The 26720-nt window shown below is 39.8% G+C and overlaps 1 protein-coding gene across 1 annotated transcript; it reads left to right on the top strand.

Moving 5' to 3' along the window:
- The first annotated feature begins 1299 nt into the window (after window positions 1–1299).
- Window positions 1300–25463, top strand: LOC121958654 (poly [ADP-ribose] polymerase tankyrase-2). The gene is made up of 31 exons (XM_042507733.1): window positions 1300–2236; window positions 2505–2864; window positions 4315–4674; window positions 6134–6249; window positions 6389–6497; window positions 7534–7629; window positions 7743–7779; window positions 7944–8019; window positions 8102–8196; window positions 8491–8557; window positions 9784–9861; window positions 10857–10965; window positions 11607–11728; window positions 12313–12404; window positions 12496–12574; window positions 13104–13275; window positions 13707–13789; window positions 14804–14949; window positions 15455–15620; window positions 15747–15966; window positions 16471–16580; window positions 18498–18686; window positions 18825–19177; window positions 19769–19844; window positions 20176–20296; window positions 20510–20607; window positions 21243–21317; window positions 22671–22776; window positions 23323–23509; window positions 23600–23756; window positions 24868–25463. The coding sequence occupies exons 3-31, from the start codon at window positions 4338–4340 to the stop codon at window positions 24928–24930; spliced, it is 3735 nt and encodes a 1244-aa protein (XP_042363667.1). The 5' UTR covers window positions 1300–2236; window positions 2505–2864; window positions 4315–4337; the 3' UTR covers window positions 24931–25463.
- Window positions 25464–26720: the final 1257 nt, after the last annotated feature.

Raw genomic sequence — 26720 nt, 5'->3', positions numbered from 1 at the left:
CTTGCTAAGCTGTTCGTCGCCTTCTTCCCATGTTATTGAAAGAAATCAAGCCAACTTTACTCAGCTTTTAAAGGGTTAATGCATGTGGATTTTATTCTTTTTTATATATTGTTCCACTTTAACCCATGATTTGCCCCAAAACGTTCCCCTCAAGTCGGAAATTCAGAAAAAGCTACACTTTCTCAAAGTTTGAAAAAAATCTGATCATGAAGTATTGATTTATTAGAAAATTATCCCCCCCAAAAATAGAGAAAAATGTTCATAAAACTGTAATTTTATATTAAAATTATGTTTTAGAAAAAAAAAATTCAGCACTTTTTTAAAGGTTACTTTTTGTTTGTTTTTGTTTTTCACATTTTTGTATGTATATTATTTATGATTTGGCTCATTTTCAGATTATTTTCTTTAATTTTTTTTCTTCTTTTTTTAAATTTCATGCTCATTTTTGGGCTGTGTGTTTTGCTCAGCTTTCATGGGGTTTAAATGAGGTCCAAAGAAAATTCTCCCAAAAAAAGCCTCAATTTTCTCAAAGAAAAGCCTGAAAGTCAAATGTAATGGCAACAAAGCAAACTCTGATGCAGTTTTTATTAAACTGTACTCACGCGGTGTCCTGCCAGCTGGAGATGGATGATGTGCACCATCTAGTGGACAGATCATCAGCTGATCTTTTCGTATCTGATGTCTTTCGTGTTGAAGCAGTTTGACAGCATGTTGATGCTCCAGCAGATTTTGGGAGGATGTGACGGCAGCCTCACATCACATGAATGCAGACAGCCAGGACTGCTGCAGGACACTCTCAGTTTTTCTCTAATTTGATCTTTAAATGAACTGAAGGTCTGAAGTCTAATGTGGATCTGCTGCTTCCCCACGCTGCCTTGCTCAGGCCGCGGCCCAGTAAACATCCTGTCTTTTTCTAAACATTTTTCCTTGACGTCAATAGAAAACGTCTTCAGGTTGACTGCACTGATACTGAAACATGTAAATATGTGTATTTTATTGACGTGGGTCTGCTGCGGTGAATATACAGTTTTTACCAAAGATGGATTTCTGAAAGAGCATCTTGGAAAGTTGGGCCCTGTGTGCTCATACCCATACAGGCGTTACAGAAAACGGACAGTGCTGTGAAAAATTTTGCTCCATTAATCCTGTTGGAAAAAATATTTAAAAACATGAAAGACCTTAAGAAGGAATTACCCAAATTTATATAAATAATAATAATAATAATAATAATAATAATAATAATAATAATAATAATACATGAAAATTCCCGAAAAATAAAAAAGGGGTGGTAAAAAAAAATGAAATTACATGAAAAATGCTTAAAATGTATAGTTCTGTGGGAAAAAAATCCATATATATTTATGATATTTAAAAGCAGATTTCCCTGAACAGTTTTTCCCCTACCTTTCCAATCTGAATCAAAATAAACATCTATTTTGGATGTTTTCTGTCCACTAGTCTAAGAGGACATGTGATGGAGGCAAAATAGCCCAAAATCTCAAAATTAACATATGTAGCTGTACAATATTGTATACAAGTAAAGTTAAAACCACCAGTCCACCTTCATGTTAACAGAAAACAATATAAGTTGAACGAAAAATGAAGGAAAAGTACTTTTTACATTTTAAACTAATTTCAAGGTGGAGCACCTGAATGCAGCATCAAATATTCATCTGTGTCTGTGGTGCGTTCAGGTGCAGTGCAGGTTGCTGCTGTTGTTCTCTCTCTCTCTCTCTCTCTCTCTCTCTCTCTCTCTCTCTCTCTCTCTCTCTGTGTGCGCGCGCGCGCGTGTGTGCGTCCTCACACACTGCAAACGTGCGCAGACTCAGAGCACAGCGCACCGTGCTGCACGCAGAAAAGTGCCGTCTGCAGAGCGCACGGGTCCGGGGTGCGTTCGATTTCTCCCCCTGATCACACGATATAGCAACACGGAGCAGAGCTCACCAAAAGAGCAACTGCTTTGTATTATATTTCTGCTGCAGTAACACTTTTACATTTTATTAAAAAAACGCAAGGAGAGCCAACCCAATATAGGACTACAACTGTTATTGTTTATTTTCATATATTTTTTAGGATGTACCTAACTACATATCTTTTTTTTTCTCAATATTGTGTTGCAGAGTTTCGCACATATTTTTACTTAAAAACATTTTTTCTACAGCTACTCGATGCTTATCTAATGGACTACCTACAATGCAACAAAGTTTCCCCTCAGAAAAAGTATTTCAGATTTCTGGTAAAAGAATATGTCGATTATCTAAGACTTATACTGAATACATTTTAAAAATTTATATTCATTAATTGGTTTCTATAAATAATCTAAATCTGAAAAATGACTAAAGTTATTAAATAAATAATGCGCTGTAAAAAATACCATATTTACTCCTGGGATGTGATGCAGCGCTCTATGAATAAAAGGTGTTATTATTGTTGTTATTATATAATTAGAAGTCTTATAAACAGTTTCTGTTCTGATCCTAAATTTCATTCTGACTCTGTCTCAGCAGCTCCACCCGGGCGGGCAGACCCTGTGATTAAATGACGCCCTCCTCGGTGTTGTTTCGGGGCGGAGGGGGTGGCTGTTCCGTGTGTCGGCGCTCCCTCCCTCCGCCAGCAGGTTCATCTCTCCGCTCCGTGTTTCAACATCCGTGTGAGCGTCCTCCACCTCCCCGCCGCTCCTTCTCTGCATCCTCCCCGCAGAGCCGCTCCTGCAGGCGGAGGAGGAGGCCGATGGAGGACCGGAGCGTGTCCGCCTGTCAGCCCGGGATGATTCACTGCGGCGGCGGCCAATAAACGGATCTAATATTCCCATCATATCCCAATAAGAGCCGCGGGCTCTCCCAGCGTGTCTGCGGTGCTCCACAGTGAGTTTACACCGGGCCTTTTGTTTTTATTCAGCCTTTCTCTTATTGTATTTCCGTAATTAAACGTTTCCATCAGATTTACTGCAGTTTTTTTGTACTAATTGCATGATGTTGAAGGTTTTTTGGTGTATTTATCCCCCTCCATGTCTGAATTCTGGTATTTTCCTTATCTCCTCTGCAATCACAGCCGTCCAATAATATCTCAAAACACTCGTAACCGTCCAGTAACATAAAAACACCCCTATAATATAATGTAATGTGTTTTGTTTAAACCTTGCGTGATCCATATTGTGCTTTTCACTGCTCATTCCTAAAATACACCTGTAATATGTCGACAGGCGCGCACAGTGTTATTATATAAGCTGAATGTTGTATTCCACACCTGTTCACTATTATCGGACCATATTCTGAGGTTTTCTGCCTCTATTAAATATCAGTTATATAAGAAATAGAGAGCCACTACATGTACTGAAGTACTGTTGCACGTTATTTATATTTTATATATTTTAACACTTTACACCTGCCTTGCAACATTTGAAACCTCAGAAAATTGTTAAATTCCTTTTGAAAATGTGGGGGAAAAACACAATGAACAATTAACAATCTCCCTTAAATTGCAAAAAAAAAAAAGAATAAATAATTAGTTAAAGGGGACAAATAATGCTAACAAATATAAATTATCAAACAAAACAAAATAAAAAACACTGAAAAATGTCTAGAAAACTACATTCATAATTCTTGTAATTATATTATTATTTTCATCTGTGTTTGTATGTGTCACTTTGCTTTTACCTTTTTTTTTTACATAACTGTTATTGTTTTAATGTTTATGCAAGAAATGCATAGAATTGTTTGAAATGATTTCAGTGTGTGTATAAGTACTTTTTGAACATTTTTTCCAGCACATGTCAACAATATCATGATAACATCAGTAAGCATGAAAATTTTGTTGACAATAATTGTGATAAAGAAATGTCATACTGTTACGTTTCTAGAATCGTTGTTGTTGTTATTATCATTATTATTATTATTAGAATTATTATTATTATTGTCTTATTTATATACCTCTTCTTTTACTATTTTTGTATACGATTGTGGTTGTAACTGTCTTTTTTCAATACGTTCGTATCCTTCTATTGTTGCGTAACCTCCGTAAGACAGCAGCTTGTTGTTTTAATACTCCAGAGGTGGAATTTGTTATCTTTGGACAGACCCAGGCTCACTGTTTCCCCTGTTTCCAGTCCAGAGCTGTAACAGTATGAAATGTTCATGTCACAACTATGTGGTTCAGAATTATCGGGGTTATTGATGTTATCACGATATTGTTTTCTCCAGGTATATTTTCTGCACAGACATGAGAGTGGCATCAATCTGAACATCTGATTCTCAGAAATAATTCATAATGTCAAACTGATTCTTTAATATTTGAGTGTTTCTTGTGTCCCTGCAGGGTAGCGGAGCTCGTCGTGCTGCATGGCCTCCGTGGCTGCAGGTTTCTGGGGTTCTGCCGCCTGCTGCTCGCACTCCAAACTCTCCAGAACCGGCAGTCTGAAACCGAGGAGAGGCCGCTCCCCGCCATCCATGTCGTCCAGCCGGAGATGTTCGGGCGTGTCCGGCCTGGCGGGCGGAGCGGTGTCCCCGGGGCCCGTGGTGGCGGAGGTGGTGGAGCCTGGCGGGGAGGCCAAGAGGGAGCTGTTCGAGGCGTGTCGGAGCGGAGACCTGGAGCAAGTTCGTAAACTGGTGACGGCCGAGAACGTGAACAGCCGGGACACGGCGGGGAGGAAGTCCACGCCGCTGCACTTTGCTGCAGGTGAGACACGCCGGTGATGTCATACAAATCTTTGTCTACATCTGTTTCGACTTTTCTGCTGACTCTCATTCACGTCTGGTGTAAATATCCGACAAAATCCAAAATTAAAATCATCTGTGATCCTGATGACAACATAAAACTCTGTTTCTATGCCGACGACATGCTCCTCTCTCTGTCAGAACTCCTCTCTGAACTCGTTTAAAATTATTTCAGATTTTGGAAAGATGTCAAAAACATGGATGATAAAGTCTTATTTTAGTGACAAGGTATGCCTCTAATCATTTAAAACTTTTTATAGTTGACAGGGAACAAGTCCACGTTTAGACTAAGAAATCAAAGAACAGAAATTTTGTCATTATGTCAAGACTTTTCATTTCATTTCAAACAATAACACCCAGGGTTAGTGCAGTCATAGAAGGACAAAAAATGAAAAGACATGGGATTTGCAAAGAGTAGTTTCCAGGCCTGGAGAAGTTTTTGAACACTAAATATACCTTGAAAGTTTTGGAAAAGTTATGGAATTGTGTTTCACAAATCTGTGTAAGAACACATGATTTGTTCAAGGATTGTCGGACATTTTAAAATCCACCGATAATTTTTGTTTTTACAGTTTATGGCTGTCATTTTGGTGATTTTTAAAGAAACCATGTCCACAGGTTTGGAAGGAAATATTTTATTTAAAAATCACCAAAAATTTTAAAGAAAAAGAAATTACCAACATTTTTTTTCTTAAAAACTGCCCAAAATTTGAGAGGAAAGAAATCACCCAAAATCTTTTTCTTTTTAATTCCCCGAAAATCTTTAAAGAAAAAAAGCAGGATTTTTCTTGTAAAATCACCAAAAAAATGTTAAAGAAATAAAGAAAATGGCCCAAAGTTAGAAAAAAATCTGAGGTAAATAAATACAAAAAATAAATACAAATACAGTCATTTATAGCAGTCGCTAAATTATTTTTAGATAATCTGTTCTAATTTTGTTGTGATTTTATTATTTTTAAGATAATAAATGTATTTTTTTTTAAATCTAATATATAGTAATGAAATTTACTGATAAGAGTATTGATGGTTGTTTCAGAGGATGTTTGGTTTTTAAAGTTTGACATAGAGAAAAATCATCGTTATCTTCATGGAAATTAAGTGTTAAACACGTGTGTGAACTGTGAATGCTGAAATACATTTTTAAGGAGTTTGATAGATGAATAAAGTCCTGATGTTTGCTCTTAGTGCTTCTGTAACTTGATGGTGGTTAAATGTTGACAGAGCTTCCTCCTTGTAAAGCCCGGCGAGTCGCTGCGGCGCTCTGCTTTACTGTAAATTTACTGAATAATTTATTATCATAAAACAAAACGAGACACAAAGACGTCTGAGGGCTCCGGCAGAATATGAATAATGAACCACCACGTTTATAAATGATTTGTGACTTCTGAGAATTATCCGGTTGACTCCGTCTGTGTCCTCAGGTTTCGGCCGTAAAGACGTCGTGGACTTCCTCCTCCAGAACGGAGCCAACGTCCACGCCAGGGACGACGGCGGGCTGATATCCCTCCACAACGCCTGCTCCTTTGGGCACGCCGAGGTACAGAGCCCCACCTCCAAACCTCTGCTGTGAAATGATGGATTTTCTCTTTAATTTTCAAACAGATTTATAGTACTGTGTCCTGCTGATTGCTTTTGTTTGTTTGTTTTTTGTTGTTGTTGTTGGTGTTGTTTTGTAGGTGGTGAGCCTGCTGCTTAACCACGGGGCGGACGCTAACGCCAGAGACAACTGGAACTACACGCCACTTCACGAGGCGGCCATCAAGGGCAAGATTGACGTGTGCATAGGTACAAATCTATCAATCAATCGATCAATTAGACTTTATAGTGTAGCTCTTTTTTTAACAAACAAGCTGTAACACAAAGTGTTTCATACACACACACACACACACACACACACACACACAAAAAGCACATGAATAAAAACAACATTTTGTAATTAAGTAAAGCACAAAAAAATATTAGTACTCATTAAAATCAGAAACTGATGAAACACCAGAGGCAGGATAAAACCTATAATTAGAAAGATAAAAATAAAAAAATAAAAAATAAATGGATAAACTGATAATAATAAAAAAGATAAATATTTAAATAAGAGTTAAATGAAAGGATGACAACAAAAAGGAAAATAATAAATTAGTTAAAAATAATATAGAAAATAGTAAAACTGTGAAACAGAATAAAATGTATAAAAAAATACACAATAATAAAAAAAAATAATGATAGTCATAATAACATTAATACACACTATTCATAGAGCACTTTTCATGCGAGGAATGCAGCTCAAAGTGATTCACAATAAAAAAAGTAACACAAAAATATCATTTTATGTCAGATTTAACGAGTGTGTGAGAGATGTTAGATGTAATTCAGAAACACTGTCTCCATTACATGGTTTGTCCACCAGAGAGCGCTGTTATATTTGTTTTTACAGTGTAAGACATCACTATGTGTATAAGCAGCAAGTCTTTAAAAAATAAAATTATATATATATATATATATATATATATATATATATATATATATGAAAAAATATTTCCTTTTTTACTTTGGTTGTTTGTTTTGGGGTTTTTTTTGCAGATTTTAAGGTAATTTTCTTTTCCTTTTTACAATTTTTTTTTGTGTAATTTCTTCCCAAATTGCTCATTGCCTTCGTCCCTTGTTTTGAATGAACTTAAGTTAATTTTCTCAGTTTTCAAAAGGTTCACATCGGATGTTTGTTGTTTTTCTTTTAACCATCTATAACACAATGGATATATTTCATGTGTTTTCGTGTGTGTGTGTGTGTGTGTGTGTTTGTGTGTGTGTGTGTGTGTGTGTGTAGTGTTGCTGCAGCACGGCGCCGAGCCGACCATCAGGAACACGGACGGTCGAACCGCTCTGGATCTGGCTGAACCGTCCGCCAAAGCGGTTTTGACGGGTGAGCAGCTCGACGTGTCCTGACGATAAAGAGGATGGTCCCCACAGTGATAGAAAAACAAGTACACACTGACAATGACGGCTGATTTTTGTTTGATTTTTATCGTTTTTTAGGTGAATACAGAAAAGATGAGCTGCTGGAAAGTGCACGGTACGTAGTGATTCTTTCTATCCATACGCTGGGAGCAACTGGCATAAACTATTAATTTTAATTTTTTTTACATGAATGAATGTAGAAAAGAAGCGTCGGAGGAATCAATAGTAAAAAGAAATCGTTAATTCGATTTTATTGACGTGTTGCTGATGTCTGAACAGGAGCGGCAACGAGGAGAAGCTGATGGCTCTGCTGACGCCGCTCAACGTCAACTGTCACGCCAGCGATGGGCGAAAGGTAATGACCCGTTTCTGTTTTCTTCGTCCTGGTGAGGCGGTTTGTGCAGGTTAACCCCCGAGTGTCCGCTCTCTCATTTCAGTCGACACCGTTGCACCTGGCAGCCGGATACAACCGCGTGAAGACGGTCCAGCTGTTACTGCAGCACGGGGCTGATGTGCACGCCAAGGACAAGGGGTAAGACGGTCTTTATGGTCTTTGTGGAGACCATTTTCACTCTTTAACCCTTTAAACCCTGGATCGACATCACTCACAAGCCTTTTGCAAACAGTTGAATCTCTGAAAACTGAGCAACCTGGCAAGAAATGCTTCACAAATTACAAAATAAAATGTAAATGAAGACAAATTAGCCTGGGGGTGTGTGTGTGTTAGATACAGTTTTATAAATAAATATATATATACTAAATATTATGTTACAGAAAAAAGTCTAATATATATTAAAATATATATATTTATATATCTGTGTTTCAGGGATCTGGTTCCTCTTCATAACGCCTGTTCGTACGGTCACTATGAGGTCACCGAGCTGCTGGTGAAGGTGTATTTCTTTTGTTTCATATTCTTTAACTTTCTTTAACTAATATTGCATTCGATCTCTTCACTGTCATTTTTTCGACTAATTTCTGTATTTATTGTATATCTGTTAATCCCTTTATATTTAATGTTTCTGTTTTTTGGTGGGGTTTCCTAATCCAAATTGTGAGGTAACAGATAGAGGTAGGGCTGGGCGATAAAACGATAACGATATCTATCGCGATATCACTCTTCCTCGATTGAAATATGAGACGCAGTCCATTGAATGTCGATAGAACACATTCCAGCCGTGTCCGCTCCGCTCTCATTGTCCGCCGGTGTGTCCGTCCCCGTCGGTGTCTCCAAGTATCCGCTCCGCTCTCATTCTCCGGTTATCAGTATCTTATCGGTCACTAGAAGCTGGAAATTATCGGTTTATCGGTATCGGTTGAAGTAATCATTATCATTATCACTGGTTATGATATCTTCACATCTCACTGAGGAGTCAAAGGGAACCTTCAAGCTTGACAGAAATAGTGATTTGATGTATATCGTGATACATATCAATATCGACTGATATTGAAAAAAAAATTCATTCAAAACTTTTTCCATTCGTTCCTTAATTTTTCCTTCTGTCAAATATTGTAAAAATACCTTGTGTTTGCTGTGACTCTGATTAGATTAGATAAGATAGACTTAATTAATCCTGGTGGAAATTGGAAATGCCAAACAGCTCACAGTAAAAAGAATCACACAAGACAAAAAAACAAGTTAAAAACAACAGATAAAAACAAAAATGGATTAAAAAAAACACAAGCTTAGAAAACACTTAACAACTAAAACCTAAAAATAATAAAAATCAAAAGATCAGAGGATCAATGGTAGAAAAAAACTCAACAGTATAAAAGACTCAGAGGATAAAATGCATCAAAAGTGCTTCATTCCTGTTCAGATGAGCTTAGTTATGTGCAAAGTGCGATGAATTAAAAAGTCATTCACGGTAAAAGCTCTGTGTTGGTCCAGTGTTTTCTGACCATAAATACGATCAAAATGCGGTTTGATGTCGTGAAAATGTGAAGGATAATAACTTTATTAACACCCTGCTGATGCACCGTGTTAATGGCGTGCACAATAAAGACGGGTAGACGTGCACGTGTGACAGTGAAGTTAAAAGCAGAAATCTAAGAGCTATAACACGGTGTTTTTAATGTTTTGTGTCTTTAAACTAATAAAGTGTCCGTGTGTGTGCAGCACGGAGCCTGTGTGAACGCCATGGACCTGTGGCAGTTCACGCCTCTGCATGAAGCGGCCTCCAAGAACCGTGTCGAGGTACGACGCCTCTCTTAAATCCCACTTTACTTTTTTTACTGATGTTGCTAATTACAGCCGCAGCGTGATGAGCTGCGGTCCACACGGGAGGCGGCGTTCGCAGCAGGGCGCGTCTGAGATGTTTTCAGTCTCATTTTGAAAGCAGCAGGAGTCCGACCTCAGAGCAGCGATCGGAGGCTGCAGGAAGTCCTGAAGAAGGTTTTAATAATTCCTGCTGCACAGTTAATAACATACACCCACACAAATTTCATGTACTTCTACTTTAAAACAAAAAGCTGAATAAAAATTGCAATATTTCCCCCGAAATACAGCAATTAGTTAACTTTACATGGAAATACTCAAGTAAAGTACAAGTATCTCAGAATTGTACTTGTACTGATAGTGATTCAGATAAGTCCTCAGTCAAAAGTCAGAGTTCTTTATTGTTTTTTTAATATAGCAATATAAGAGCAAAGCATCTCCCACAAAACAAAACTTAAGAGATACTAATAAATAGTGATAAATAAATTAATACTGCTTTAATTATAATTATTATTTTTAATGACCATAATTTCATGTTTGAAATCATGCTACACAGTTATTATATACTTTTTCCAGATAATTTTCTTGTTTTATTATAACGTTGTTTTATTATTATTAATAATAATAATAATGATGATGATTGTTACGGGGGCAATAAAAACACAGAGATACACGTAACACACTTAAAAGGAAAAATATATCTCAATAGGAAAAAACAGGATATTCAGTTTATCCTAAAAGAAAAAAAAAAATTAAAAATAAGCAAGTAAAACAAAAAAGAAACATTTTTTAAAAATAATTTAAAATAAATAGTACATAGACTTCATATAACAAAAGCATTTTTAGCATTTCCTTCTTTCCTTTATTGATTTCAGAAATCAGTAGAAATATAACCTATATGTATGAAAAACAAACACTATTGCATGTGCCTGTTTGTTTGTTTGTTTGTTTGTTATTTGTTTGTTTGTGTGCAGGTGTGCTCTCTGCTGCTCAGTTACGGAGCCGACCCGTCCTTCCTCAACTGTCACAATAAAAGCTCCATCGACCTCGCTCCCACAGCGCAGCTCAAAGAGCAACTGGCCTGTACGTCCTCTTTATCTACAGTCTTTATTATTGTAGTGTCACATTTTTTGTTGCGTAACTGTATGTTTTACGTGTGTTTACATCTCTTAAACTAAGCTCTTTCTCCAAAAGACGACAACTCTCCTAACAGAGTGTTAGACTCACCCGACTCTCTGAAGAATTTAAAAAATGATATTCTTCTGGTTTTCTTCCTCAAATCATTGTGGTTATTGTTCTTGTAGGAACGTAAATTCACCTGATACAAACATCACACTACAGACTACAGCGAGGCTAAAAACATGATGCCAGTGACGTTTTTCAAAACAACTTGGCACTTCGGGGCTTCAGGACCCTTTGGATGAGCAGTATGGAGACATTTTGTGGTTTTATTTTGTATTTTTAACGTTTGAATCCTGGTCTCCGCAGTGTTTTGTCGGCTATAAAACCTCCCCCGACTTTCCGTCCGCTTAAGGGGGACGAGATAACGATTGAATTTTCATTTTTAGGTGACCTGTCTCTTTAAAGTCACACCTTAGTCTAAAAATCTACAAACGCCTCGAGACAGTCATCGGGCTTCACTCTTACAGTGCGATCTTAAATATTTCCCTCTTGTGCCGTGTTCATATCGTTGTCTCTGCTCTCCGACTCCGCCCTCCTGACAGATGAGTTCAGAGGTCACAGCCTGCTGCAGGCCGCCCGGGAGGCCGACGTGCTGCGAGTCAAGAAGCACCTGAGTCTGGAGAGCCTCAGCTTCAAACACCCGCACACCCAGGAGACGGCGCTGGTAACACTCGAACACACTCACACACAATCGAACACACTCGCACACACTCGTACACACTCATACACACACTCGCACACACTCACACACACACACTCACACACACTCGTACACGCTCACACACTCGTCCACACTTGTACATGCTCACACACACTCGTACACACTGCATGATGGAGACACAGTAGGATGAAATCTGGATCCGTCTCAGCTGTTTATTGTTCCACCTTCATATTACTGTTAATTTTAAAGTAATCAGTTCTGTAGTAAGGATCAGGACAGCACTCCAATTATGGCTTTTTTATTGCCACATTTTGGGCCAGACGGCCCCCTTCAGTGGATTTAACAATATTACATAGGAAGCAAACATAACAATAATAATAACAATAATAATAATAATAATTTGTATACTGGATAAATTAAAAAATACAATTTATTTAGAAAAATGCAAAAGACATCTCCTCATTCAGCCCATTAGGAATGAGCGTGTCCAGTGGTCAGTTCTTAAATGATAAAGCTAATAAAATAAAAGCCTCCGTCGCACTGAGAACAAACTAATATGTAAATGTGTGTGTGTTCGAACACCTCAGCATTGTGCGTCTGCCTCTCCGTACCCGAAGAGGAAACAAGTGTGTGAACTTCTGCTGAGGAAGGGCGCCAACGTCAACGAGAAGACGAAAGAGTGAGTATACTGACCAGTCTGGGGTTCGTTTTAGTGATTTTCACCCTAAATGACCTGCTTTTTAATAACCTGGATGATGTCACTGCTGCAGCCTGCTGACTCCTCTCCACATCGCATCGGAGAAATCCCACAACGACGTCATCGAGGTGCTGGTCAAACATGAAGCCAAGGTGAGCGACCAGACATGCTGAAATGTTGGTTTTGATTTGTTGTTTTAACTCTTAGGGCCCGCTTAGATACTACGCACACTCGTATCGCTCTGTGCATAAAATGCACCTCTCAAACTCAAGCTTTAAAGAAATATAAAACTTCAATACAAGTCCTGTTTTTCTGCTCTGATGGCTGTGGGATCAAAAATGTCAGTTTGAATGGGTTTCAATGGAGCATTTTTTACCTGAACAGTCTGAATGTAACTATTTAGTTTCCACAGTGTATTTTAGACTTATTGTAGGAGCTGAGCTGCAAATTCACTGATTAAACAAAAAATCTAGCCAAAATGAACGCCATCTGCATGAACCCGGCCAAAATTATCAAAAAATGAAGCGTGAAAAGTGTGTAAAGTGCACCAAACGGTCCCTGAGGGTTAAAGTCTGTCAGCACCAAAAACTGAATTTATTTTAAATTATTTTTTGTTTCATTTAAAGTAATTTGATAAATGAATACTACATTGTGAGATGATGAGGCTAACTTCCTTTGCAGGTGAACGCGGTGGATCATCTCGGCCAGACGGCGCTGCATCGAGCCGCCCGCTGCGGACACCTGCAGACCTGCAGACTGCTGCTGAGCGCCGGCTGCGACCCGCTGCTCACGTCGCTGCAGGGACTGTCGGCGTCGCAGCTCGGCAACGAGAGCGTGCAGGAGATTCTGCAAGGTGCGCCGCTCGTTACGTACAAAATCCAGCAGCTGTGTTTTCCAAAATCATTAGAGCGAGGTTACAGACGTTTACAGGGAGTGCAACAGGAAATGAGATCTGTCAGTTTGGACACGTGCTGTCAGAATCCAGCGCTGCTCCTCTCAAATTATTACAAGCTCTTACAGTCAGGCTGAGAGGGCAGCGATCTGCACGTAAACCCTAATTTGTAAAACTTTATGACGACTCCCGCTGGGGCTCATTTTTAAAACCAAACTGAAACCTTCAGTATGTTTTTTCACGAGCCTCCTGTGTCTCTATATGTACGAACATTAAAGATTTTAGCAGAAATTAGACTTTTCTGTGAGAAATAATTCCTGCTCTCACTTTGCTGCCCTGCAGAGAGCTGGTTATTATTGTTGTTTTATGGTTTTATATTTTGTGTCTGTCAGCAGAGGGAGTCCTGATCGGGAACTCTGAGGTGGACCGACAGCTGCTGGAAGCCTCCAAAACTGGAGATCTGGACGTCGTCAAGGTGAGAGAGATTTAACTCTTTAACAGCCGTGTTTTACCAGGTTTACTGTAGATCCATGAACACTGTAAAACCTGAGAAAATGCCTGAAAATATGACAGTGTTGTATTCAACGTTGAATAAACACTTTTATCAAAAAATTGGAAGAAGGAGAAGCAACTGAACAAGAAAAGAAAAAAAATAGCCAGAAATTAGTGAAATGTTATAAGAAAATTACCTAAAAATAAGCAAAAGAGAAAAAAAAAGAATTAAAAAAAACAAACATTGGTTTGATTTGTATTAAAGTCGGGGGAAGAGGGCAACAAGCAACTTAAGCAGAAAACTCCCAAAAACATAGCAATAGCAATTACCTAAAAATAAGCACTCAAAAAAAGTAAAAAGAAGAAAAAACAATGTTGCACATTGAAATGTTGAAACTTTAGGTAACTGGCTAAATTTCGTCCAAAACCATGGGAAGACAGCAAAGAGCTATAAAAGAAGAAACAAAACAACAAACAAGATGACCTGAACATGAGCTTAAAAAAATTTAAAAATAAAAACAAGGAAATTACCTGGAAAAAGTGCTTAAAATCAAAATAACTTTGTAGCATTATTTTAAATATTCAATTGATTATAAAGAATAGTATTGGTAATAATAATTATCATTATTATTGAAGTTTTAATTAACTTTCTGAATATGATTTCTTAAAGCCATTCATTTCTTGCAATTTGTGGAACATTTCTCACCAGGTTTCCTTTTTCTCCATTTGTACTCGTATGTAGTTTACACCGTATAACCCAGTGAAATTTCAGGAAGTTCTGAAATATTTCATACCACCCAGGACAGACCATCCCGTGGGGTTAACAGAGAGAATCTGAAGTCATTTTTGAGCAGACAGAAACCTTACTGATGAATGTTACTGCGTCTGATCTCCAGAAGCTGCTCGGTTTGATTCGCTGTCTGCTGCTACAGCGCCGTGTTGGTGGAGGATGAAGTTTGCTCGTTTCTTTCTCTCTGTTCGTTGTCGGTCTGTGTAGAAGCTCTGCACGATGCAGAACGTGAACTGCAGGGACGTGGAGGGTCGACAGTCGACGCCGCTGCACTTCGCCGCCGGCTACAACCGCCTGGCCATCGTCCAGTTCCTGCTGCAGCACGGAGCCGACGTGCACGCCAAAGATAAAGGGTGAGGAGGATTATTCTGGACGTGGAGAACGAGACCTGCAGAGTTTTTTCATTATTACTTTTACCTCTGGGCTTATGTTAAATCAAAGTGTCCTCGCTCCGAAACGAAACGTTTCCACGCGTTTCTTCACTGTGACCTGCGATGGCGAACAAAAGCAACATTTTCTTTCGACCAAAGTGTGTTTGAATCCAAGAATGGAAAAAGCAAAAATGCCTTCTCTGGAGGTTATTGAAACTCTAGTAGATCATCACAAAATTCAGCAGATCTTCATTTCAAAATAAGTGCCGTGTTGAACACGATGAACTAAAGATTCTCAGTAGTGTGACGACTCTCAACCGACGATAATTGTGTATTATTAGTATTAGTATTTTATTATTTAGTGATCATAGTGATCATATTTAATGAGTGCTACTATTAGTATGTTTTTATTTAGTATTTATTAATATTTTTCAAAGTATCTGTGTGTGTGTGTGTGTGTGTGTGTGTGTGTGTGTGTGTGTGTCAGAGGTCTGGTTCCTCTCCATAACGCCTGCTCATACGGTCACTACGAGGTCGCCGAGTTGTTGGTCCTTCATGGCGCTGTGGTGAACGTGGCTGACCTCTGGAAGTTCACACCGCTGCACGAAGCTGCTGCCAAGGGCAAATACGACATCTGCAAACTCCTGCTGCAGGTGTACACACACAAACACACACCCACACACACACAGACACACACTGACACACACTGACACACACACAGGTGAGGCTTTGCTGCATCATGTTTTCGAGCTCTCAGTAACGTCTTCTGTTGTCTCCAGCACGGCGCCGACCCGACCAGGAAGAACCGTGACGGGAACACGCCTCTGGATCTGGTGAAGGACGCAGACACGGACATCCAGGACCTGCTGCGAGGAGACGCCGCGCTGCTGGACGCCGCCAAGAAAGGCTGCCTGGCCCGAGTGAAGAAACTCTGCACGCACGACAACGTCAACTGCAGAGACACACAGGGGAGACACTCCACACCGCTGCACCTGGCAGGTACACACACACACACACACACACACACACACACACAAGGAGCTGCCTGAAGGAGTGACAACGAGACAAAACGTCTTCAGCCTGGACCCAGAGTTCGTACGGTCATAAAACCTGGAAATGTCATGGATTTGCAAATAGCCATTTCCAGTCCTGTCAGAATACGTAAAGTCATAAAAATGTTCCTCAAAGTCATTGAAAACTAACTATTGGTAAAACTGTGTGATTGCACATGAGAACACACACACACTGAGTTTCCTGCAGACTTAAGTGAGAAAATTATAAATCAGGCGGACTGATACGTTTGCACATGTGATCAGTTTAACTTTTTGGGTCTTAATTCTTCAAAACTGAATTTATATTTAATATTCTGAATCAGAACAGACATATATGAGAATATTAACCTTCAGTGATGTTCATAACCCTCCCTCCCTGTGTGTGTGTGTGTGTGTGTGTGCGTGTGTGTGTGTGTGTGTGTGTGTGTGTGTGTGTGTGTGTGTGAGACAGCGGGCTACAATAACCTGGAGGTGGCGGAGTACCTGCTGCAGCACGGAGCCGAAGTCAACTCTCAAGACAAAGGAGGACTGATTCCTCTGCATAACGCTGCCTCCTACGGGGTGAGAAGACACACACACACACACACACACACACACACACACACACACACACACACACACACACACACACACACACACACACACACGGCATGTACCAGCTGTTCAGGACAGCAGTGCAAACACTTCTAAAATAATTTTTTTTAGAAGCTAGAGAAAATGTATAGGAAAAAAAGCTAGGGGTAAATTAAATAAAACTATATTTATAATTATCATAGTTACATATTTAAATTTATGTCACAGAATTATTAGAATTTTTAAAGTAATTTAATTTTTTAAAAAGTTTTGCCATCTGTTTGTTTTTTTCTCTTTTTTTTAACTAATTTACAGGTATTATTTTTGTACTTTTTACTAATTTCTTGTAAATGTTTAGGTGATTAATTCTTTCCATTTTCCAATGTTTTTGAAAGACATGTCAGCCAGTTTGCTCAGGTGAGAGCGACATCACTTTTTTATTTTTTATTTTTTGCTGCTTTCAGATGCTTTTCACATAAAATGAAACCTTTGAAAACTGAGCAAATTGATGTGATTTTTTTCAAAAACATTGAGGGGAAAAAAGCAATGAGCAATTTAAAATTTTTAATTTATATACTTTATAAATCCCAAATGGGAAATTCAGTTTCAGTGTTCCACAAATTTCAAGAAAAATGTAGTTTTAGAAATAACTTTGTTCGGGAAACAATTTAAGGGAAAAAAGAAAAAAAACTCATAAAAAAATGTGTGTATATTTATCATTTTTAAATTATTTTAAATTAAGTTACTGAATCATTATATTTTTTTGTTTGTCTTCTTTATCTTTATCTTGTCTCAATCTTTTCTGTATTTTAGATCATTTTCAGGTCATTTTCTTGTACTTACCAATTTCATTCAGCCAGTTCGCCAGGTTTCAAAGGGTTAAGCTGGTTTTTATTTGGCCGTCTGTAAGAACAGTTTATGACCCGACTCTGGCTTTGTCTGCATTGAGTCATTTACACACACACACACACACACACACACACACACACACACACACACACACACACACTCACTCACACTCTTAACATATACATGTGTCATTTCACTCCTCATCACTGGTGTCCACTTTCTGTCTCTTCAATCAGCAGCTCATCAGTCGAAGGACTCTGTGACTGCACCGTGTGTGTGTGTGTGTGTGTGTGTGTGTGTGTGTGTGTGTGTGTGTGTGTGTGTTTGTGTGTGTGTGTGTGGCTCTCCAGGCCTCTTGTCCAGTCCCAGCAGTTGATTAAAACAGTCTCATTTCTCTCTCGCTCAGCTCGTCCTCTCCTCTCTTTTCCGTTCGCTCTCCTGTTTTGTTGCCATGGAGCTGCAGTTTGGTGTTTTTATGACCTTAAAGTTTTATTTTGTCTGTCTACCTTGTGTTTTTTGGGTTTTTTTTTGGTGCACAGGTGGGAGGAGAAGAACAAACAGGTGTAATGTTTATTTAAACGAGGCTGCACAAAGAGAGAGCTGACGTCACGGAGCAGTTTGTTTCTGGATCGAACTCAACACTCGCAGCAAAATGCTCATAAAAGAAAACCGCTTGAAATATAAAATATTTTAATTCAGCCTGAGAAACTGTTTGTCTCATTTTAGTCTCTTTTCTTCTTCCTGTTGTGATAACTGTGTCTGTGTTGATGCATGTGTCCTAAATGTAGTCCAGATTGTGTATTTGAGTGTAATCAGTGAATTTGCAGCTCAGCTCCTACAATAAGTCTAAAATACACTGTGGAAACTAAATAGTTACATTCAGACTGTTCAGGTCCAAAAATGCTCCATTGAAACCCATTCAAACTGACATTTTTGATCCCACAGATAGAGCTGGGCGATAAAACGATAACGATATAAATCGCGATATAACTTTTCCTCGATTGAAATATGAGACATGGCGTTGATTCTGGCTTCCTCTTTGTATTTGTGCTCCAGCACGTAGACGTGGCCGCTCTGCTCATCAAGTACGACGCCTGCGTCAACGCCACCGACAAGTGGGCGTTCACGCCGCTGCACGAGGCTGCTCAGAAGGGCCGGACGCAGCTGTGTGCCCTCCTGTTGGCTCACGGCGCCGACCCCACCCTCCGAAACCAGGAGGGACAGTCGTCTCTGGACCTGGTCACGGTTCGTCCCAGGCTCGTTTAAAGGGACAGTCCACAGTAATATGTACAGACTAATTGCGGATGAATTGTCTTAATGTTTATCCTGCTCCTCCTCCTACTCTTTGTACTCTTCCTCCTCCTCCTCCTCCTCCTCCTGCAGGCTGATGATGTGCGGGCGTTGCTGACAGCAGCCATGCCTCCCTCTGCTCTCCCCGGCTGTTATAAACCTCAGGTCATCAGCGTGGCGGCGACGGCCTCTGGTGCTCCACCTGTCGCTGTGGTCCCACCACTTCTCTCCTCCTCCTCCTCTTCCTCCTCCTCCTCCTCCTCCTCCTCTGGTCTTGACGCCACAGCAGCAGCTACGACAAACAGCAACACCGCCGCCGCTGCTCCTTCTAATGCTTCAAACTCATCACAGCCGTCGTCTTCAAGTTCCTCTGCGTTTCCTGAGATGTCGGCGCTGCTGTCGGCGGTCGAAGGCTCGCTGGGCGCTGAGAAAAAAGAGGACGGTGAGTTGATAAAATGACACAAACCTGAACGACTTTAACAGTTTGTCACTTCTTTCCAAACTGCCCACAAGACTGTTCCCCAAATTGCCGCCTTCCTTTTTAAAGTTTGGATCTAAGTTTAAGCAAATCAAACTAATCAGTTAAAAGACCACTTTTACTTATTTAATAATAATAATTTTAAAATCTTGATTTTTATAGCATCTTTCATACATGCAAGAGTGCTATGACAATATATAGGAAAATATATATTTTTATATATAAAAATAACAAACTCCCAACGCAAAACTTTGTTGAAATGCCTTTAGCAAATAAACATCAAATACAGCAAGTTTCCAGAATTTTTTTGAAAATTTTAAATAAAAAATCAGAGAAATAAAAATATCTCCCTGAGGTTTTACAAAGTAAAAGTTCCTCCCGTGCTGTAATGCAGACTGCCGTCCCTGCAGCCGGGTTAGTGTAATACTCACACTTTTCCAATTCATTTATCAGTAATCATTGAAATACAAGGCTGATGTTTTTATTCGTGTGTGTGTGTGTGTGTGTGTGTGTGTGTGTGTGTGTGTGTGTGTGTGTGTGTGTGTGTGTGTAGTTCCAGTGTTGAGTTCAGTATCTGTCAGTTCTTGAAGAATTTGGGACTGGAGCATCTTCTGGAGATCTTCGACAGAGAGCAGGTGAGATTAGCAACGAAAGAAACAACCCTTATTTTTCTTGTTGGATGATGGAAAATTTTACAGTTTTTTAACGATATGACTGGATTATTTTAGTTACCAGTAAAATATGAAAATAAATCATGCACTTATAGAGAACAAAATTAATAAAACGGTCATTTTCTCAGACAAAACATGATGTTGGTTTGACATTAAAGCTGCATTTGGTGATTTTTAGCCACAAGGAGGCAGAAAAGACTGATAATACAACGTCTGATGACTTTTTATGGCTTGTGTGCGTGCGTGTGTGCGTGCGTGCGTGCGTGCGTGCGTGCATGCGTGTGCGTGCATGCAGATCACTCTGGATGTGCTGGTGGAGATGGGTCACCGTGAGCTGAAGGAGATCGGCATCAACGCCTACGGACACCGACACAAGATCATCAAAGGCGTGGAGAGGCTCATCAGCGGGCCGCAGAGTGAGGACACACACACAATCAATGACACACTCTAAAACACACACACACACACACACACACACTTAAAGACACATTCTTTAACACACACACATGCACAGTTAAACACGACATATATATCATTTCTTCTTGTCTTTTTTGCTTCAAATTCGAGAAAAGATTTGTGAAGTGTAATCTTGATCCGTGTGTGTGTGTGTGTGTGTGTGTGTGTGTCAGGTGTGAACCCCTACCTGACTTTGAACACAGCCAACAGCGGGACGATCCTGATCGATCTTGCTGCCGATGATAAAGAGTTTCAGTCGGTGGAGGAGGAGGTACGAGCTCACACTTACACAACTGTTTCTACCGATGATCATAAAAAGACTTTGGCAATGTGTCGGGTGTCGCGTTTTTTAGCAGCAAGCAGCACACGAATTGGAAGACAATGAACAATTTGGCATTAAAATATGCATTCTGCATCACATGAAGCTTGAACTCACAACTTCAGAGACCAAGGACAAGCCACGAGAGACAAACCCGAGATGACCGAACCAACCAGCAGGGGGCGGGATATCAGCTGTCTGTGCATGGAAAGGCAGATTTCAAACTGCTGTCAAAAGTTCACGTCTCATCATCTGAATTCAGAGAGTTTGTAGACTTTATGTAGACAGCAGAGAGATGTTGATCATTTGTTTTTACAAAGACTGATTGCTCTGTAAGTGAAAAACTGATGTTTAAAGGTAACATTTTTCTTCAGACTGCAAAAGTTTACATGAGGACAGCATTCAAAATGCTGCAAAAAATTCAGTTTTTCAGATAAAATTATGAAATGTCACATTGCAGAAGAACGTCTCCTCGTGGTTAATCACGTGACCTTCAGATTTGACCAATGAGACGCGTGTGTGTGTGTGTGTGTGTGTGTGTGTGTGTGTGTGTGTGTGTGTGTGTGTGTGTGTGTGTGTGTGTTCAGATGCAGAGTACGATCAGAGAGCACCGAGACGGCGGACACGCTGGAGGAGTATTCAACAGATACAACCTGGTCAAGGTAACGTTTACTCTCTGTAAACTTTATCGACTACAGGTACACTTCATGCACAGACAGTAAAATTAACCCTTTAAAACCTGGACTGACATCACTTTTCTCGTGCTGCATTCAGAAACCTTTCACAAGCATTAAGTAAAGTAAATAAATATATAAATACCTAAAGTAAATATAAGTGAACCTTTGAAACCCTGAGCAAAAAAGATTTAGACTTTCTATTTAAGATAAGGAAAAATATCCAGGGAACATACATCTATAATTATGATAATTATATATTTACAGAATTATTATTAGAACAGTTTGTTGTTTTTCAGATCATTTCCTTGTTTGGTTAGGGTTTTTTTTTTTTTTAATATTTTTGTAGTTGTTTGTTTGTTGGGGGGGGTGTGTTTTGTTTTCGTTGTTGTTTTTTTGCTAATTTCCTTGTATTTTTTACCTTTTTCTTGCTAATTTCTGTATCATTTCTTCTAAAGTTTCTTGTTGTCTTTTCCCATGTTTTAAAGAACTCAGGCCAATTTGCCCAGGTTTCAAAGGGTTAAAGTTAGAGTCTGAAATTAAACCTTTGCATTTCTGCCTGTCACTTTACCTGCTTTGAATCATAGTTTGTATGTAAAAATATCATTTTTAAAAAGACAGAAGAGATTTTCTGCATTCAAAACTTGCTTGATTATATAACGCTCCTTTGTGTTTTGTGACTCATCACATTTGAATAAACCTACAGTTAGTTTTTTTTTTTCTCAAATTCAAGCAGCAGATGCTCAAAAGTTTAAAAAGTTTGTGAAATTCAAACTTTTCTTGGTCTTTTGTTTGTCTGTCATCTGTTTTTGCAGAAAGTGAGCGAATTGTTGGAGTCTCAATGACTGAAATGATTTACTTAGAAAGATAAAAACTCTTTGACAAATATCTGAGTTGGAGTAAATGGATATGAATGAGATTGATGTACAAAATACTCGTTATTTGACCTCATCATATTGTGCCTCTTACTATGCAATGCCTTCACTTTTATTTTATTCATTTATTTATTTTTTTGCATTGGTGGACCAGTCATGTGATGTGCAGTGTTGCTGTTTGCTCCTGGGAAAAAATGAACGAAAATCAGAATTTAAAAAAAGAGATAAAAATAAAATATTTTATCGTGGCAGACTTTGAGATATCAACAAATTATTATCTTTGTCCAAAGAACTGATATAATATCATATCCTAATAACTGTGATTTCCACCCCTAATGCTGACATGTCTTCATACGAATGAGCAGTGAGGCAGATGTTATGTAAGCGTCGCAGGTCTTTGGTCATAAACCAAAATTTAAATTTGTCTGACCTTTAATTGACCTCTGTGTGACCTCTTGTGTTTCAGATCCAGAAGGTTTGCAACAAGAAGCTGTGGGAGAGATACACCCACCGCAGGAAGGAGGTTTCAGAGGAAAACCACAACCACTCCAACGAGCGCATGCTCTTCCACGGTCCGAATACTGACTGTACTTTTAGTAGTAGCAGTAACAGTGGTTATTGTAGTAGCATTGATTGTTGTGGTTTCGCAAGAAGTGGTAGCTGTAGATTTATGCTGCATTCATACAGAATCAGGGAGACAGAAAACGGCAGATTGGACGTGATTTTAGTGGATGTGAGCTGGACGACGACAATACGAGACCAGCAGACAAGACCAGCATGAGCAGGGGTTTGTTGTACTGAAGTAGTACAATCATTTGTGGGAGAAATAGTGGTGATTAGGGCGGGAAAAACTGCAGTAGTAATAGTCGTAGTAGTAGCACCAACTATAGTGATTGTAACAGTAGCAGTGTTAGTAAAAGCAGTAGTAGTAGTAGTTGGAGTAGCAGTACTAATAGAAGTACAAATAGCAGCAGGTGTCACATTAGATGAAGCAGCAGTGGTAGTAGTACTAATAATAGTAACAGCAGAAGTAGCAGCTGCAGTAACAGTAGTAAAGTAGTAGTAATATTAGCTCTGGTGGAGTTTGTATAGACGATTTTGTGACCGTTTCCTCCCAGGCTCTCCGTTCGTAAACGCCATCATCCACAAAGGTTTTGACGAGCGTCACGCCTACATCGGCGGGATGTTCGGCGCCGGGATCTACTTCGCCGAGAACTCGTCAAAGAGCAACCAGTACGTCCACGGGATCGGAGGAGGGACGGGCTGTCCGCTGCACAAAGACCGCTCCTGCTACGTGTGCCACAGGTGAGCCACCTGGACTCCACCTGGTTTATGTGTCTGCAGTGTTTTTGATAACAGCGTCTCTGTGGCTCTAATGCTTTTTGTCCCTGGCAGGCACCTGTTGTTCTGCAGGGTGACTCTGGGGAAGTCCTTCCTGCAGTTCAGCGCCATGAAGATGGCTCACTCTCCGCCGGGTCACCACTCGGTCACCGGCAGGCCGAGCGTGAACGGCCTCGCTCTGGCCGAGTACGTCATCTACAGAGGAGAGCAGGTCAGCAGGTTTTCATTTTTATTTTATCATTTATAATAATGCGACCATATTAAATATTAACATGATCCGTTTGTATTCGCTTATTGTTGAATTACAGGTTTTTTTAATTTAAAAAAAACAGGTCCTTACCCTTTCTGTCATTGCTGACGGGATATTTATGCCTGTTTGTAAAAAAAAAAGATGTGAAAATTAAGGTGAACTCTCAGATTTAGAGATGGTAGAATAACATTTTGTGTTAAAATTGTTACTTCATTAATACAGTTTATTTCTCCGCATCAGCGATAGTCAATGCTTTATCTGAGCAGCAAAATGAAGGCATTGCTTCAAATTTGGCACAAACATCCATTTTGACTCGACCATGTATTGATTACAATTTGATGGTCATGGGTCAAAGGGCAAGGTCACCGTTACCTCGTGTCTCACATTCTAGTAAACTTGATGTCGAAAATAATATTGTGTTTGAGTTCTAGTGGATCTATAGAGAGGAACGTTCCCCAAACTGTCAGGAAGCAGCTACAGGACAGTCCCTAAGTAGGCCGGAGAGCGGAGCGGACGTTCAGAGACAACGGCGGAGAATAAGAGCAGAGACTCCGGCGGAGACACCGTTGTCTGTATCTCGTCCCCGTCTTTGTCTTCGGTCCGCAGCCCGTCAGGTCTCACGATGGGGCTGGTCAGCAGGTCAATGATGAGAAACAGCAGGGGCGCCGAGTTTAGGATTATTTCTCTCTTTATTTCTTCATTTGTTATTTTCAAGGCAGAACATGAAGAAAGGGCGCTAACGGGCGCAGAGAATTATTACCGTTTTGGGTTTTTTTGGCGCGGACAGCTTTGCCCCTCCAGCGTGTGGCGCTCTCAGCGACCTCCTGTGTCTCCTCTGTCGAGGGCCGCCCTGGACAGTATGCTTCATACTTCGTTTTCTTCATTATTCTTCACTATCAGGAACGCCTTAATTCGACACAAATTCAAATTCGACACAGACGTTCACTTGGACTCAACGATGAGCTGATTAGAATTTGGGGGTCAAAGGTCACGGTGACATTGCGTCCATCGCAATGTCACCGTGGGATTTCCGTCTTTGAGTTTCAGCGTACTCCTGTGTGTCCGTCCACAGGCGTACCCGGAGTACCTGATCACGTACCAGATCATGAAGCCTGACGAGTCTGCAGACGGATGAGGAGGTCGGGGCGTCGGCTGCAGGAGGAGAAATGCAGAAGAAGAGCGCTCGCCTCGTCCTGTCAGCTGAGCCTTTGCGTCACTAACTGCATGCACAAAGACAAACTTTATTTATACAATGTATAAAAAACATGTAGGTTTTTATCAGGTGTTTTCTTTTCTATGGTTTGTTTATGCACTTTATGAATCCCGGGTTGTATCATGACGTGATGTGATGTGACTGTTGATTTTGTCCTTTTGTCACTAAATCGGTATCAGTTCAGGGCGCGGCACTTTTTGAGGAGATGTGTCACTTTCATCACGTCACTTAGACACAAAGCACGCCATCGACAGTTGGATTTGGATTAGATAACATAGACGTCGTTGTCCTGGTGGGATGTATTTTCTAAACTCAGATTCTGTTGTTTTGTCTCCGCTCTGCTGACAGCTGAGGACAGTCTGTCCGTCCAACCCTTCTCGTAAACATGATATCTTAAGAACGCCATGAGGGATTTTCTTTAAATTTGGCACAAACGTCCACTTGGACTCAATGATGGATTGGTAAGATTTTGGTGGTCATAGGTCAAATGCCAAGGTCACTGTGACCTTGTCTGTCCTGTTCTTGTGAATGCGATGTCTCAAGAACATTATGATGATTTTTTTCCCCCAATTTGACACAAACGTAAGAGTGGACTCAAGAATGAATTAGTAAGATTTTGGTGTTCAAAGGTCAGTGTGACCTTGCATTTGTGTCATATTCGTGAACGCAGTATTTGAACATGGAGTTTCCTCAAATTTGGCACAAACGTCCACTTGGGCTCAGGAATAAACTGATTTGAATGGTAGCTGAAGGTCAAAGGTCGAGGTCACAGTGACCTCATAAAACATGTTTTTTGGCCATAACTCAATTCATACACACACATTTCACACAAACGTCCAGGTCACAGAACAGGATATAATTACGAAGTTCTGACATTTTATATCCAAGAGGTCAACTTCACTGTGACCTCTTCATGTTCTGCAAAAACGCTTTTTTGTCCGTCGCTCGGGCGTCTCAGGAGCAGAGGAGGAGACATTTTGGTAGATACTGAATTGGAGACGTCTCATTTTTGAAACAGCTGATTGTAGAGATCTTCTGTGTGAAGCGTCGACTGTTCTCCGAAACACGAACCGTCCCTGAAACACTTTGCTCTCCGTCTGTTTCCGTGTCTGAGTCACTCTGACGTTGTTGAAGGTGATCGATCTTTTCTGAAGCGTCTCTCCCTGACTGACGTTTCCAAAAACAACATCCTGTCCAAAGTGTTATTTTACAAAGATGTTGTGTTTTCCTATTTTTTTCTACGAGCATGTTAGTTTATTAACATTTATAATGTAAAAAAAAGTCTTAGATTTTCTCTGTGCGGTTTTTGGAGAGTTAAATTCATCAGTCAGCCTTCCAGAGGAGCAGCCTGTGATTGGAACATTTTGTATTGATCAGCCAGTTACACCAAAAAAATATAACAGCTGAGACCTTTTTTGAACAGCTGCACAAACTAAAAATGTTTTTTCCACGTTAGAGGTTTCCCTGCTGCGCCCAATCTGACCCAAAACTCCCAGTTAACGGTTCATTTGATGCCCTGATTTTTATTTGTTTTCCAAAATCTTGTTTTCTTCGATCGATCAATCGGTCATAAGCTGTTATATCTGTGACTGACTTCCAGTCCATCATATCCATGTGTCGCCAATTTTTTTATAATTTTTTTTTTATTATTTATATGCTGAGACCTTAATCGTTATGTATATTTTCTGTCTTTGGCACATTCAGCGATTCAT

The sequence above is a fragment of the Plectropomus leopardus genome, chromosome 19 (genome assembly GCF_008729295.1).
Source record: "Plectropomus leopardus isolate mb chromosome 19, YSFRI_Pleo_2.0, whole genome shotgun sequence".
Lineage (NCBI taxonomy): Eukaryota > Metazoa > Chordata > Actinopteri > Perciformes > Serranidae > Plectropomus > Plectropomus leopardus.
This window is presented reverse-complemented; position numbering and strand designations above follow the sequence as displayed.